Source organism: Tachysurus fulvidraco, chromosome 26 (assembly GCF_022655615.1).
Source record: "Tachysurus fulvidraco isolate hzauxx_2018 chromosome 26, HZAU_PFXX_2.0, whole genome shotgun sequence".
Lineage (NCBI taxonomy): Eukaryota > Metazoa > Chordata > Actinopteri > Siluriformes > Bagridae > Tachysurus > Tachysurus fulvidraco.
The window spans coordinates 5,609,119-5,624,905 of record NC_062543.1 but is presented as its reverse complement, the minus strand read 5'-3'; the positions used below and the strand labels follow the sequence as shown (position 1 = coordinate 5,624,905).

At 37.2% G+C, this 15,787-nt stretch overlaps 2 protein-coding genes across 2 annotated transcripts; both read right to left on the bottom strand.

Annotated features, from left to right (window-relative positions):
* Positions 1–393: 393 nt before the first annotated feature.
* LOC125140339 (heat shock factor protein 5-like) lies at positions 394–2,427 on the bottom strand. Its single transcript, XM_047809479.1, has 5 exons — positions 2,312–2,427; positions 1,503–1,946; positions 1,003–1,073; positions 700–863; positions 394–509 (listed from the first exon to the last, which is right to left on the bottom strand). The coding sequence occupies exons 1-5, from the start codon at positions 2,352–2,354 to the stop codon at positions 485–487; spliced, it is 747 nt and encodes a 248-aa protein (XP_047665435.1). The 5' UTR covers positions 2,355–2,427; the 3' UTR covers positions 394–484.
* Positions 2,428–10,939: 8,512 nt separating this feature from the next.
* Positions 10,940–13,084, bottom strand: LOC113634186 (heat shock factor protein 5-like). Its single transcript, XM_047809478.1, has 5 exons — positions 12,927–13,084; positions 12,125–12,568; positions 11,627–11,706; positions 11,313–11,476; positions 10,940–11,117 (listed from the first exon to the last, which is right to left on the bottom strand). Exons 1-5 carry the CDS (start codon positions 12,967–12,969, stop codon positions 11,066–11,068), a joined length of 783 nt encoding a protein of 260 aa, XP_047665434.1. The 5' UTR covers positions 12,970–13,084; the 3' UTR covers positions 10,940–11,065.
* Between the last annotated feature and the right edge of the window lie 2,703 nt (positions 13,085–15,787).

The following is a 15,787-nucleotide window of genomic DNA, read 5'->3' as shown; positions in this document are numbered from 1 at the left end:
TTCTTTCAGATCTTTTGTTAAACTTGTTTCCCAAACTTTACCAAATAAGTGTATTGAAGCTACAAAAAATAAATTACTTTGTTGAATAAATCATTTAGTACATTTCATGCATCAGGCCCCACATTTCTGTGCAATTAAATTTGCATTAAAATAATACCTGTCAATGTACCACTGATTTTTTGTTTAAATCTAAAAGGAATGATCAATACATGCAATGTTTTTCTTAAATAGGTATTATTAAATATCAATTGTTATAATTAGACTGAGACAAATATCACATTGCATTTGATATAATACATGACTCCACAAGAGCATGTTTCATGTCTTTTTTTTTTTATTAAATTAAATAAATAGATAGATAAATAAATAAATAAATAAATAAATAAATAAATAAATAAATAAATAAATAAATGATTCACAAAAATACCAGAAATGGTTAAATGATAATTAATGATAATTAACAGTTTTCACAATAAGTCATTGGCTAGCAGAGTGAAGAAAGCAGCAGCCTGAATATGGAGAAAACACACAAACACACACACACACACACACACACACACACACACACACACACACACACACACACACACACACACACAAAAAAAAAAAAAAAACTATTAGCACAGGGGTTGCAAATGATGGAGGATCATCTAATCTGACTTAACTGTATTTTAATACAGTCTTTATAACTTGACCTACATTTCATCTTCTGCATCAAATACACTTCCCAGGTTCATGTCACTCGTCCTGGGATCTGGTTCCTGGCCAGTGTAGAGGAGGTGGCTAAGTAAGAGGTCCTGGACATCAGCTGACTGCAAGTTTCGATCTTGGCCAGCGTAGTGGAGGTGGCTAAATGAGTAGTCCTGGACAATAAGTGGAAAAATGTTGTTACAGGACACACTAAGGTTTTACATTCCTACCAAACCTTGTAGCTAAATGGGCTGAAATAATTGCACTGACAATTTCTACAAACAAAAAATTAAAAAGTTTCTCAGCTCTCACAGGATAATAGCCACAATGAGCGTAGGAGGCAACTTCTTGCTGGGAGCAGGGCATGTTGGAATCCAAGGAGCCTGGGATACAACAAAACGAACACAAAACAATGAAGGCTGACAAATGGCTCACTGTTGAGTAACATGTTAACCACATCTCACCAATACATTATTCTGAAACAATATTACAATACAATGCAGCTCCTAGTGTCCATCTTCTGGACTTCTGTCAAGGTGAAATTTCAGATTTTGAAATAAATTTGATACCCAAATTCCTCCCCTCCAATGTACTTAGATTTCATTCCTCCTACATCCCTCCCCCTTACATGCCAGGAAATTATTTGGTTATGCTAATAAATAGCATATTGATATGAATGTGTGTGATGGGCTGGCATCCCAATAAGAGCACCCAGATTTTCTTTGAAACTGACCAGGGTAAAACAGTTACTAAAGATGAATGAATACATAAATGAAAGAATAAATTATAGCTTGTTCTGAACATCTACTGACCGACCACAGCACAGATATCCGGTGAATTCGGCATCGGACGAAAACGACTCGGGTGGTTGGAGACTTCTTGCCCAGCGGCAAGCTGGGCCCTGTTGGAAGGTGTGAGTCTCCTTAGCTTGACCAGAAGCTCCGGGTTGGCCCGTTTGAAGTTCGGATTAAAGTAGTGCTGTATGAAGCTCACTTCTGAGATCTTGTAATCTGGGCAAACTTTTCTGAAACCATAGAGGTTAAGCTGACGAACAAAATTTATGAAATTAGTCGTCCTGAAATACTTGATCATCTTCTTGTTGTTTGCAGATAGCACTTCAGCTTTGAAGGCCTCTGGACAAATCAGGATTCCTTCCCCACTGTCATCCCAGCAGATTGAGCAAATGTGAGGATCAGTCACCAAATGCCACAAGTTGCTTGGAAAGTTTCTTAAGTTGATCCGGACCTCCGTAGCAGCTAAATGATTTGTAAACAACAGATAGGAGATCAGTGTTATTGAACTATAGATGTTTATAAATCTAGACAATTGCTAACTAGATTGTTGATCTCCTGCGCCAACTAGTTAGCAGGGCGGCTATCTAACACATTCATCCATCTACATTAACAAATGATTTGTAAAACAAACAAACAAACAAACAAACAAACAAATAAATAAATAAATAAATAAATAAATAAATATTAAGGAATCAAAAATTGTCATCATCAACAAGCTAGCAGCAGCTCTCTCGAGTTTTCTCGCCTCCTGAGTGGAAAATAAATGAAAAAACAAAAGAAACAAGATCGGATTATTTTTGATATCTGACTATATGATAGACAAATACCTGATATCTCGGTTACTTCTGTTGAATCAACGTTTCCACTCATGATTAGAAGCGTTAAAGTCAGTGTGCGATCAGAGTAAGAATCTCTTAAGCAGTCGCGGACCTCAGTCTGGAGATTAAATTTAAATGCAAACAAGTGGATGCGCAGAACTTCTGACGTCATTCAAAAGTATTGAATAATTGCGCGCTTGGATCTGTCCAATCAGAGTGAAACAAGAGACTGCGACAATAACAAAGTGAATTCCTGCTATGTAGTAAATTGTAGGTCAACATAGTGAAGAATTTGTTTTTCTGAATATTTAGTTTTGACATTTCAGACAGATGATTTTGTGATTAGTGAAATATTTAGTTTTTACTTGTATATTTGGTTTATCGAGATCCAGTGTGTAATAGAAGTGTGCCCTTCATTTTTTTCAGCAGTATATATAAGGCTATAAGTATTAAAGTTCGAGGGTTGTTTAAGTTCAATCCTGCGTTAATGTGAGCGCGCTTCCTATTGGCTGCGCCGGTGGCGCTACTACGTGCTGATTGAATGATGTGCAGTAGAACAAGGAAGAAGTGCTGTGGGTGAGACGCATGTTGTAAGAATAAACGTTCAAAAATTCATCTCATGGTGAATGTTAGACACAGTTGCACACGTGTTTTGATTAGGTGGAGCTCAACTACAACTACATGATTCACTCCTGTCTCTATATTACTGCTCTGTGTGCAGATCATCACTTTTCGTTTACTGACTGTTTTGTGCAAGCTGGTTTTGTAGTGCACTTTATTTATGGCTTTACTAAATATGTTAATTCCAGTAATTTCTGTGTAAAATTTTCATCCTTTATTTAGTATTTTTGTTCTTTTCTTTTCATTCTTAATTGTTCAAAAGAAACTAGCTTATGCATGTAGCTCATTTACATAAAAAAAAAGTCTGATTAATCAATTTAAACTAACATAAAATATAATATTGATTTGTAATTATTGAAAGAAGTTGCCTAAGTTGTTCCTGCCATGGGCGAGGCTAACCAGCACCCCTAAAAAGGAGCTCAGCACCCCTCAAACTTGGAGTAAGAAATGTTGTCATTCTAAAATTTTTGTTCTTCGTTTACAAGTTAAATAACGTCCAAAACATACTCCGTAGTTTGTGGTATAATATTTATGTGCTAAGGATGAAAATGAAAACATCCCCCTTAGCAAATGCTGTCATCTTCTCTTCTTCTATTTCTCCTCTGTACCTGCACCGCTCAGCACGACCGTCATCCAGCGCGAAACACACGCAGAGTGAGAACACGTTATGTAGTGTTGTGAATCAACTAAGTTGCTCCAAAGCTTTCTCTCACACTTCTTTCCTTTTACCTAGATTTGTTCCGATTCCCAAACCATATCAGTGAGTACTGGAGTCAGTATCCTGAATCACCATGGTACACCTATAATAAGTGTTTATTTTCGGACTATTTTAGTCCAGCGGGTCGCGCCGCTGTGGAGTAGCACAGGACCTGGGTGATTCGTCCATAGTCATAAACGGAGAGAAGTAGCGCTGGTTACAATGTTCTTCCGCAATACGCATGGAGTTGTGTTTATTAACTGCTAGAGCGTGAAACAAAAACAGCAGCGCGACAAATAAACTGCGTACGTGTGTCTCTGTTGTTAAAGTTTATCGTTAATTTGATACTCATTTTAACTCATTCAGGCATGCAGTCCAACCTCAGGCCATTTCTTGTCTGAGCCTCATCTGACAGCACTGGCTCTGCATTACCATATTGAACTTAAGTCAAAGGAAGTGATAGTTGCAAAAAACTTATGAAGCGCAAGAGTGAGGCTGGTACAGTTCAGGACATGCTAGCAGGTTGATGGCTAATTTCGCTGGTACTTGTGACCAGTGACAATAAAGGTTATAAAGTGATATCTAAAATGAGACAGGGTGTCTGAGCAATACATGATATGTAGCACACAGGCAGCTGGCAAAAAGTGTATTTGCAGGTGTGGTTTGTCTTAGTGGAAAAAAAAAAGAACTACCCACGTCACACACACACACACACACACACACACACACACACACACACACACACACACACACACACACACACACACACACACACTAATATGTCAGAACCAGCATTCACATCATATGATTTAGGGAAAAGAACCTGCACAAGTGAAACCGTATAAGCAATACTGAAATAAGTGCAATGGGAAAATATCATGTTTTACTTGAACTATTAAAGGACTTTATTTAATGTGTTTTGGAAATCCCAAACCTCTAATAACATAAAATTCTAGGGTACTTCTACAAGTGCATCATCAAAACTATCATCACTTTCATCTAACAAACTACTATATTCTATTATCTGATTTGAGTATGTCTGAAATACTGCATTTGTAAAATCTTCAGGGCAGTGAGGATTGTGCTTCCTACTTCTATGTGAAGCAAAAGTACTGTATATAGGTACTGTAGTCACAATCTCTAAAAACACAATGAACAGTTTCGTGCTTTTTCAGATGAACACCAAGGTGTTTAAAATACTGCCTTTCTGTGTGACAACTAAACAAATTAAACACAAGACATGAAAATGAAACAGTTTGCCTTAACTATTCTGTTTGTGTGTGGTGCCTAGACAAATGTGCACAAAGTGGCCCCCAACCTCTATGTGAGCACGGACAATCCGAGTACAAGCAGGACACTGACCAGCTTTGACCAGTGTGTGGATGTTTTAATCTATAATGCTTTAAAAGCTCTACACGTTTTGATGTCTCAATTTTGCAATATTTGCATGGCCAAGACATGACATTAGAAGCCTACTGTTTCTCCTTAATGACACACCAGACACCACTGCTGAAAGTCAGGAGTCTGAGATCTAGTAACTCTAAATTAACAGACAAAATGTTTTATATTAAAAGAACAGAATTAATGATAATACAAGCTGTATTCTGACACCGCTAAATCATACATCAATGACATCACCATATTGTACTGTGCACAACTGTATGCAACAACTTTTTTCTCTTTTTAAATTATCAGGGCTCTCAAGTTTTGAAGACAGGCAAGAGTGACATTTCCAACCCCCAGCGATCACCAGGATCACTGCCCACATTTTAATCAAATACAGATTTTGGGCGCTGCGGCAAATTATGTGACCGCCGTGCCGTCCACGGCACAGCACGGAAAATGACCACTAGGGGATGAGCCAGAAGCAACTTCGTTGTAGCTTTTAAGCATTAAATCCTCTAAGTACACGGTTAAACTTATTTTTCTATTAAAGCTTAGACTCTCAAGATTTTGTAAGCCTTTTAATCCAAAACGCTTTGGTCGCCTCGCAAATATTCCGTTTCTGACCGAAAACTAGAAACAGCAGTTCACCTCCGTCCTTTGTTTCGGCTTGTTTGAGGCTTCTAAAACTACACTGTTGCGTCTAGTGATGGCCAGTTCGTGAACGAATCGTTCTTTTGAACCAGTTCTTTTTAGTGAACTGGATGAACCGGTTCACCAAATCGGACTGATTCGTTCTAAACAGTTCGCGACTTGAGTCAGCGCTGATCCACAAGTTACTAAAGTTACTCACTTTCAGTCATGCCTGACAGTCGGTCTGACTCTAAATAAACTAATATCCCGGAGTATATGTAACTCCTGTACACTGAACTGACATGTTGTGCTGAGAGAACTGTGAGCGCGAGCTGTTGATACTGCGCATGCGTAAATTACTGAACCGATACAGCGAATCATCAGTACAATGAACTGAGAACTGTTTCTTTCGGACGCGTCCGAGAACCGATGAACTAGTACAGCAAATCATCAGTACACTGAACTGAGAACTGTTTCTTTCGGACGCGTCCGAGAACTGATGAACTGTTGATACTGCGCATGCTTGAATAACTGAACTGGTACAGCGAATCATCAGTACACTGAACTGAGAACTGTTTCTTTCGGACGCGTCCGAGAACCGATGAACTAGTACAGCGAATCATCAGTACACTGAACTGAGAACTGTTTCGGAGGCGTCCGACATACTGTCAATGCTGCGCATGCGTAAACCTTCAGAGCAAATTATACATATTGGGATATGCATAGTAACTAGTCATAAGCTATTAAACATTTTTATTAAAAAAAATCAATATATGTCACTCAATATATGTCAGTTAATTTTACTATTGACTATTGTGCAGGTTAGCCTGTATTTTTATATGCCGCTTTTTGTAAATTGATGAAGATTAGTTTATTAACTAATTATATCTTTAATATAATTTAATATAATTATATCTTTAAGACAAGTAAAACATCCACGTTTGCACATAAATGCCTGTACTGCGTGTTTTAGTTGCAAAACTTAAATGTAAGAAACGTATTCAACTAAAGTTATGATTACAAAGAACTTTTCGAATGTGTTAAATTGATTGTATTAATATCTGCCGGCAGCGGGATAATGGAGTTTGCGTCATTACGTCATTGTGAATGACGTCATTACGGCAGGACGTAAAAAAACTGGTGAACTGGATTTTTGAACTGGTTCATTAAATCGAACTGACCGAAAGAACCGGTTCGCGGAAAAGAAACGAACTTCCCATCACTAGTTGCGTCAGATTTGTAGTCCAGGGCCTAACGAATCAAACCAGCCCTCACTTGAGCCAATCGGCGCCTGTAGTGCAGAGATAGACGGCTGAGAAGCCAATTATGTCTCTCCATCCTATCTGGGAACCCTCCTTTTGACTGACAATTGCTCCCTCCAATAGCAATGTAATGATCCGGGACCTTTACAGCTCTTTAGCCAATAAGGAGACGATTCCAACGGTATGCAACATGACACGTCACTGATGCCTGAGCTGCGCAGAAATGGCTGCGCAATGGATTTATTGCGAAATTCTCAACTTTTTCACACTCTCATAGCTCAGGGTGTCAGGTTACAGGCCTTTTTCACAGCAGACTTCTAGGCAGAGAGGCTCTCTTTGTTTTAGGCCTTTTAAACTGAGCATCTCTCTCTCTCTCTCTCTCTCTCTCTCTCTCTCTCTCTCTGCCTAATTGTGACTTTGTAAATCAGATTAGAGTCACTTCAATTTGTACATACACAGAACCTCTGGACCCTCTTTATACATTTTTCTGGGCACAGATACGGTTGTTTCTGACATTTTAATTTGTTTGTTTGTTTACCTTTGACTTATTCAACTACTGCAGCTTTTGTACAAAATACAACATCTGGAGATCATGTCATGTTATTTCTTATGAGACACAAGTACAAAGAGGTCTATTTACTCTCAGACCTCAGACTACTTTTACTCCTAATGATAGTTTTATATTATGAGAGTGAAATGAAGTACATCACACGCTTGGTTCATGTTAGACAAAGTGAATTCTGTTCAATCTTTGTGCCTTCTACTCACTAAACTGGACTGATGAAAGAATTCATAACTCTGTAATGCATCATTTTTATACACACTGACATTTGATCCAAAGTGAACTACACCTTTTAACCATATTTACAGCAAGGCCTGGTGTCTGTTACACCTTGCGTGTCCTACAGTATATTAAATTATGTCCGTTCAGAGCACTTTGTAACGACTGACCAGTCTCTATAAGTTAGACTGTTTAAAGTTTCATACATGTTCTACACCACCATAAGCTATAAATAATTCTTAGGCAAAACTATATATGAAGGATTTCAAACAAAACCAAAAACGCTGGTGCAGTAATCACTTGCATTTTTATTAATGAGCAGTTTATGCAAGGCATTGTGGGACTTGCTGGATATAGTGCCTGCTTATGGAAATACAGACATCAAGGAAAGTCATGTTCTGCAAAATGTTATTTTTAATATATTTAATATTACTGTAATATTTTACTTTGTTTGTGCTTAATACTGCACTCATTAATAGATGCTAGACATATCAGACAAGCACAATTTGTGTACGATATATAATAGAACTATATTTACTGATATTATAAAATATGTCTTCTTAAATTATATTTCCTAGAAATCTATATTTGTTAAAAAAAATTTGATGGATAACGTGATACTCATGGAGGTTGGACAAATACCTGTTACCTGTTATCTGTCAACACTTTAATTGTGAATCAATGGACTTGGCTACATCCCAAATTGCATGCAAGCATACATCATGATAATGGCCAAAACTATTGTATTTGTTACAGCAGCATGCAGCCGGGCTGTATAGGAGGCTTAGGGTAAATAAACTATTATACTTGAACCATACAACTATTCTACTATGGATGGATGTACAGAGAGAAAACCCATCTATTGTCAAAATGGCAAAATGTTTTTAATCATGTCAACAATAACGCTTGTTCTTCAAAAACATCATTTTGGAGACAGTTTGTCTTCTGGATAAACTCAAATGTGTATCTTAGTTCTTTGGAGTAACTCAGATTAACAGCATATATTAGGCCTAGAAGCAAAACACAGGTCGTTGCAACACCTATTAACACTCTCAAGATGTCAATGCCTTCCAGCACTATCACAGACTCTATAGGATCATCTCTGGAGCCTCCTTTTGTGACAATCCTAAGCACATGCTGTGGCAGTTCCTGCTGGTGATGTCACACAATCGCTTTTGGAACAAAACAAAGTTTTAAACTCATTTAAAAAAATGAATATGCATGTAGCTCATTTACATATATCACTCACTCAAAAAAATGCCCTGGACCTTTAAATTCACTGTCACAGCGTTCTACATGATTTAATCATGTTATTTTGCTTTTTAAATGTGTGTATTAAAAAAATTGTGTACTGTATTAAAAAAAGTGAATAGATAGATTTACCAATAAAAACATTGTGCTAAACGTTTTTACACACACAGCTCATTTAAATAGCAAACAGGACAACCTTCTATCAGCTGAAAGGTATGTAAACATGTGTTTATTGTGGATTATTTGTGTTTATTTGGTCCAAAGTTCTTACTGTTTTCATTCCCGGAAGCTCTGTGTGCTGAATGTAGTGTGAATCTGCGGAGAGCTTGGCATGGGACAAGTCAGTGATTTTTCTCTATGTAGTGGTGGGGAGATTCTAAAACAAGCCCTCTGTAGTTCTATTTTGATGGCATGAACACCTCTAGTGACATATAAATCAATTAAATTAAATTTTATAGTTTGGTAGCTGAGAAAACTCTTATACAGAGGTGTACCAACATGTGCCAAACTGGCACAGGAAAGTGTGTCTCCACAAAAACCCCTCTTTAATATCTGTGATACACAATAGATGAACCAAACTTAAAACAGTTAATGGTGAGATGTTATGAAATGAGTTTATTGGCATTCACTGAATGAATTCAAAGTTAAATAGTGTCTAAAATTTTTAAATTGTGTCAGGTGGAAGTTTTATTTTTTACATTTGCAGTGTTCCATCTTCTCTTACTGTGATCTGGTAATTTATATACCACATATAATATCAATGCAGAACTTTCTGAATTAGTCACAAGAAAATGTAACACAAATCACTAATGACATAAACATAACAAAAAACCAGTTATATGTTCTATAATGCAGTAAAATTTCCCCTTTACTTGAATCACAACCAAAAATTTATTTTAGAAAAAGTTTATGTTTGAGCTGTCAGTCATGATTTTACAGCTACAAAGCTACAATTTTTGTGACAGAGGAAAAAGTTATAGACAGCAGCTTCAAATGAGCTCAGTAAAAACTTGTTTACAGAGAGATGATGGTTTTTAACCGGAAACTCGATGCAAGAAGCCTACATGTAAAAATAACATGACAGGTACATTTACTAAAAACCCTCACATATATATTTAAGTATTTGTGCATTAGTGCAAAGACAAATTTTATGCAATCCTTATGTATATTTGTGGCGAGCAACACAGCAATGTAGCGTGGCTCAGATCCGGGGCAAATCTGGCACAAGCGGACCGGATCTGGCTCGGATCTGGACCAAAACTAGGCTGTTGGGAAAGCACACACATATAAATAACCACAAATTACATTACTAAAGGAACACATGCAATTTATTTAGAGACTAAAGTAAAACTTATACTTTACATTTTAATACTTACATTTTCATGCTATACTTTCAGGTTGTATGCAGCTCAACTACAACTACATGATTCACTACTGTCTCTCTATTACTGCTCTGTGTGCAGGAAAATTATTTTAATATCATCCAAATGATTATCCCCTCAGAACACATTGCAATGACTGACCAGTCTCTGTAAGTTAAACCTCTAGGGCACAGTTTAAAGCTTCATGCAAGTTCTACACCACCATCAGCCTATATATAATTCTTAGTCAAAAGTGTGCACATTCAATATTCTACTGCATTGATTCTTTTTTCAGATCTTTTGTTAAACGTTAGAACGTTGTTCATAACTTATTTCCAAAACTTTACCAAATAAGTGTATAGAAGCTACAAAAAATAAATTACTTTGTTGAATAAATCATTTAGTACATTTCATGCATCAGGCCCCACATTTCTGTGCAATTAAATTTGCATTAAATTTGCATTAAAATAATACCTGTCAATGTACCAGCGATTTTATATTTAAATCTAAAAGGAATGATCAATACATTCGATGTTTTTCTTAAATAGATATTCATAAATATCAATGGTTATAATTAGACTGATGTACAAATTTTAAATTCATACAAATATCACATTGCATTTGATATAATAAATGACTCAACAAGAGCATGTTTCATGTCTTTTTTTTAAATAAACAAACAAACAAACAAACAAATAAATAAATAGATGGATGAATAAATAAATAAATGATTCACAAAAATTCAAGAAATGGCTTAATGATAATTAATGATTTTTAACAGTTTTCACAAGAAGTCATTGGTGAGCAGAGTGAAGAAAGCAGCAGCCTGAATATGGAGAAAACACACACACACACACACACACACACACACACACACACACACACACACACACACACACACACACACACACACACACACACACACACACACACAAACTATTAGCACAGGGGTTGCAAATGATGGAGGATCATCTAATCTGACTTAACTGTATTTTAATACTTTCTGTATAACCTGACCTACATTTCATCTTCTGCATCGAATACACTTCCCAGGTTCATGTCACTCGTCCTGGGATCTGGTTCCTGGCCAGTGTAGAGGAGGTGGCTAAATAAGAAGTCCTGGACATCAGCTGACTGCATGTTAGGATCTTGGCCAGCATACTGGAGGTGGCTAAATGAGTAGTCCTGGACAATAAGAGGTAAAATGTTGTGTTACAGGACACATTACGGTTTTAGATGTACATTCCTACCAAACCTTATTGTAGCTACATGGGCTAAAATAATTGCACTGACAATTTTTACAAACAAAAAATAAAAAAGTTTCTCAGCTCTCACAGGATAATAGCCACAATGAGCATAGGAGGCAACTTCTTGCTGGGAGGAATCCATGGAGCCTGGGATACAGCAATGGTTCTCTGCAACAAAACGAACACAAAACAATGAAGGCTGACAAACGGCTCACTGTTGAGTAACATGTTAACCACATCTCACCAATACATTATTCTGAAACAAAATTATAATACAGCTCCTAGTGTCCATCTTCTGGACTTCTGTCAATGTGAAATTTCAGATTTTGAAATAAATTTGATACCCAACTTTCTCCCCTCTAATGTACTTAGATTTCATTCCTCCTACATCCTCCCCCTTACATGCCAGGAAATTAATTGGTTATGCTAATAAATAGCATATTGATGTGAATGTGTGTGATGGGCTGGCATCCCAATCAGAGCACCCAGATTTACTTTGAAACTGACCAGGGTAAAACAGTTACTAAAGATGAATGAATACATAAATGAAAGAATAAATTATAGCTTGTTCTGAACATCTACTGACCGACCACAGCAGAGATGTCAGGTGCATTCAGCATCGGGCGAAAAGGACTTGGGTGGTTGGAGACTTCTTGCCCAGCTGCAAGCTGGGCCCTGTTGGCAGGTGTGAGTCTCCTTAGCTTGACCAGAAGCTCCGGGTTGGCCCGTTTGAAGTTCGGGTTATAGTAGTGCTGTATGAAGCTCACTTCATAGATCTTGTAATCTGGGCAAACTTTTCTGAAGCCATAGAGGTTAAGCTGACGAACAAAATTGATGAAATTAGTCGTCCTGAAATACTTGACCATCTTCTTGTTGTCTGCAGATAGCACTTCAGCTTTGAAGGCCTCTGGACAAATCAGGATTCCTTCCCCACTGTCATCCCAGCAGATTGAGCAAATCTGAGGATCAGTCACCAAATGCCACAAGTTGCTTGGAAAGTTTCTTAGGTTGATCCGGACCTCCGTCGCAGCTAAATGATTTGTAAACAACAGGTAGGAGATCAGTGTTATTGAACTATAGATGTTTATAAATCTAGACAATTGCTAACTAGATTGTGATAGTTGATCTCTAGTGCCAACTAGTTAGCAGGGCGGCTATCTAACACATTAATCCATCTACATTAACAAATGATTTGTAAAATAAACAAACAAACAAACAAACAAACAAATAAATAAATAAATATTAAGGACTCAAAAATTGTCATCATCAACAAGCTAGCAGCAGCTCTCTCGAGTTTTCTCGCCTCCTGAGTGGAAAATAAATGAAAAAACAAAAGAAACTTTTTTTTCGGATTATTTTTGCTATCTGACTATATGATAGACAAATACCTGATATCTCGGTTACTTCTGTTGAATCAACGTTTCCACTCATGATTAGAAGCGTTAAAGTCAGTGTGAGATCAGAGTAAGAATCTCTTAAGCAGTCGCGGACCTCAGTCTGGAGATTAAATTTAAATGCAAACAAGTGGATGCGCAGAATTTCTGACGTCATTCAAAAATATTGAATAAGTGCGCGCTTGGATCTGTCCAATCAGAGTGAAACAAGAGACTGCGACAATAACAAAGTGAATTCCTGCTATGTAGTAAATTGTAAGTCAACATAGTGAAGAAGAATTTGTTTTTCTGAATATTTAGTTTTGCCATTTCAGACAGAGGATTTTGTGATTAGTGAAGTATTTAGTTTTTACTTGTATATTTGGTTTATCGAGATCCAGTGTGTAATAGAAGTGTGCCCTTCATTTTTTTCAGCAGTATATATAAGGCTATAAGTATTAAAGTTCGAGGGTTGTTTAAATTCAATCCTGCGTTAATGTGAGCGCGCTTCCTATTGGCTGCGCCGGTGGCGCTACTACGTGCTGATTGAATGATGTGCAGTAGAACAAGGAAGAAGTGCTGTGGGTGAGACGCATGTTGTAAGAATAAACGTTCAAAAATTCATCTCATGGTGAATGTTAGACACAGTTGCACACGTGTTTTGATTAGGTGGAGCTCAACTACAACTACATGATTCATTCCTGTCTCTATATTACTGCTCTGTGTGCAGGTCATCACTTTTCGTTTACTGACTGTTTTGTGCAAGCTGGTTTTGTAGTGCACTTTATTTATGGCTTTACTAAATATGTTAATTCCAGTAATTTCTGTGTAAAATTTTCATCCTTTATTTAGTATTTTTGTTCTTTTCTTTTCATTCTTAATTGTTCAAAAGAAATTAGCTTATGCATGTAGCTCATTTACATAAAAAACGTCTGATTAATCAATTTGAAATAACATAAAATATAATATTGATTTATATTAATATTAATATTGATTAATTATTGAAAGAAATTGCCTAAATTGTTCCTGCCATGGGCGAGGCTAACCAGAACCCCTAAAAAGGAGCTCAGGACCCCTCAAAGTTGGAGTAAGAAATGTTGTCATTCTAAAATTTTTGTTCTTCGTTTAAGTTAAATAACGTCCAAAACATACTCCGTAGTTTGTGGTATAATATTTATGTGCTAAGGATGAAAATGAAAACATCCCCCTTAGCAAATGCTGTCATCTTCTCTTCTTCTATTTCTCCTCTGTACCTGCACCGCTCAGCACGACCGTCATCCAGCGCGAAACACACGCAGAGTGAGAACACGTTATGTAGTGTTGTGAATTAACTAAGTTGCTCCAAAGCTTTCTCTCACACTTCTTTCCTTTTACCTAGATTTGTTCCGATTCCCAAACCATATCAGTGAGTACTGGAGTCAGTATCCTGAATCACCATGGTACACCTATAATAAGTGTTTATTTTCGGACTATTTTAGTCCAGCGGGTCGCCGCCGCTGTGGAGTAGCACAGGACCTGGGTGACTCGTCCATAGTCATAAACGGAGAGAAGTAGCGCCGGTTACAATGTTCTTCCGCAAGACGCATGGAGTTGTGTTTATTAACTGCTAGACCGTGAAACAAAAACAGCAGCGTGACAAATAAACTGCGTACGTGTGTCTCTGTTGTTAAAGTTTATCGTTAATTTGATACTCATTTTAACTCATTCAGGCATGCAGTCCAACCTCAGGCCATTTCTTGTCTGAGCCTCATGTGACAGCACTGGCTCTGCATTACCATATTGAACTTAAGTCAAAGGAAGTGAGGCTGGTACAGTTCAGGACATGCTAGCAGGTTGATGGCTAATTTCGCTGGTACCTGTGACCAGTGACAATAAAGGCTACTACTACTACTGCTAAAGTGATATCTAAAATGAGATCTATTTTCTCAGGGTGTCTGAGCAATGCATGATATGTAGCACACAGGCAGCTGGCAAAAAGTGTATTTGCAGGTGTGGTTTGTCTTAGTGGAAAAAAAAAACTACCCACGTCACACACACACACACACACACACACACACACACACACACACACACACACACACACACACTAATATGTCAGAACCAGCATTCACAACATATGATTTAGGGAAAAGAAACTGCACAAGTGAAACCATATAAGCAATACTGAAATAAGTGCAATGGGAAAATGTCATGTTTTACTTGAACTATTAAATGACTTTATTCAGTGTGTTACTGTGACAGAGATTGCAATCAAAGTTCAAACTCTTTGCAATGTCTCTTAAAATATTCACATTTTTCCAAACTTTCCTTTTGTAAATATGCAACAAACTTCCTGAGAAAACACTAAAACAACTTTCAGGCAAACATTGTACTAGAACCTGATGTCTTGTGCTAATCATGTCTTGTGACTCAAACATATTTTGAGTCGTAATGGTCAGAACACAATAATTTCAACAAAAAAGCTTGTTCTTCAGAGAGTAAACCTTTTGAATTAGTTTGCCACCGTCAAGTTCCAGCAAGATCTTCTGAAAAAACTCAAAAGAGTATCTGAGATCTTTGGGGTAGCTGAGATTAATCGCAAAGATCAGTCCATGAAGAAAAACGCAAGCCTTTGCAATGCCTGCCAACCCTGTCATCACCTCTATGCCTTCCAGCACTATTCCAGTCTGTAAAGGATCATCTGTTGAGCCACCTTTCGTGATGATGTTCAATGTGAGCAGTTTCAGTTCCTCCTCGAGTATCCTTTAAAAATAATAATAGTGCATTTACTTGCAACATCACTTGGTATTGTTCAGTGGTAAAAATACATTGCACAAAAAATGATTTTTGATATGATTGATTTATATCACTGTTTTGATTTATATACAGTGTGATTT

Excerpts from the sequence above, each read along its gene's own strand:
- LOC125140339 (XM_047809479.1), bottom strand. The coding sequence starts at position 2,354 with ATGAGTGGAAACGTTGATTCAACAGAAGTAACCGAGATATCAG. Across the intron at positions 1,947-2,311 it reads AGAAGTAACCGAGATATCAG|CTGCTACGGAGGTCCGGATC; the intron begins GTATTTGTCTAT and ends CAAATCATTTAG. Across the intron at positions 864-1,002 it reads CTCATTGTGGCTATTATCCT|GACTACTCATTTAGCCACCT; the intron begins GTGAGAGCTGAG and ends CTTATTGTCCAG.
- LOC113634186 (XM_047809478.1), bottom strand. The coding sequence starts at position 12,969 with ATGAGTGGAAACGTTGATTCAACAGAAGTAACCGAGATATCAG. Across the intron at positions 12,569-12,926 it reads AGAAGTAACCGAGATATCAG|CTGCGACGGAGGTCCGGATC; the intron begins GTATTTGTCTAT and ends CAAATCATTTAG. Across the intron at positions 11,477-11,626 it reads CTCATTGTGGCTATTATCCT|GACTACTCATTTAGCCACCT; the intron begins GTGAGAGCTGAG and ends CTTATTGTCCAG.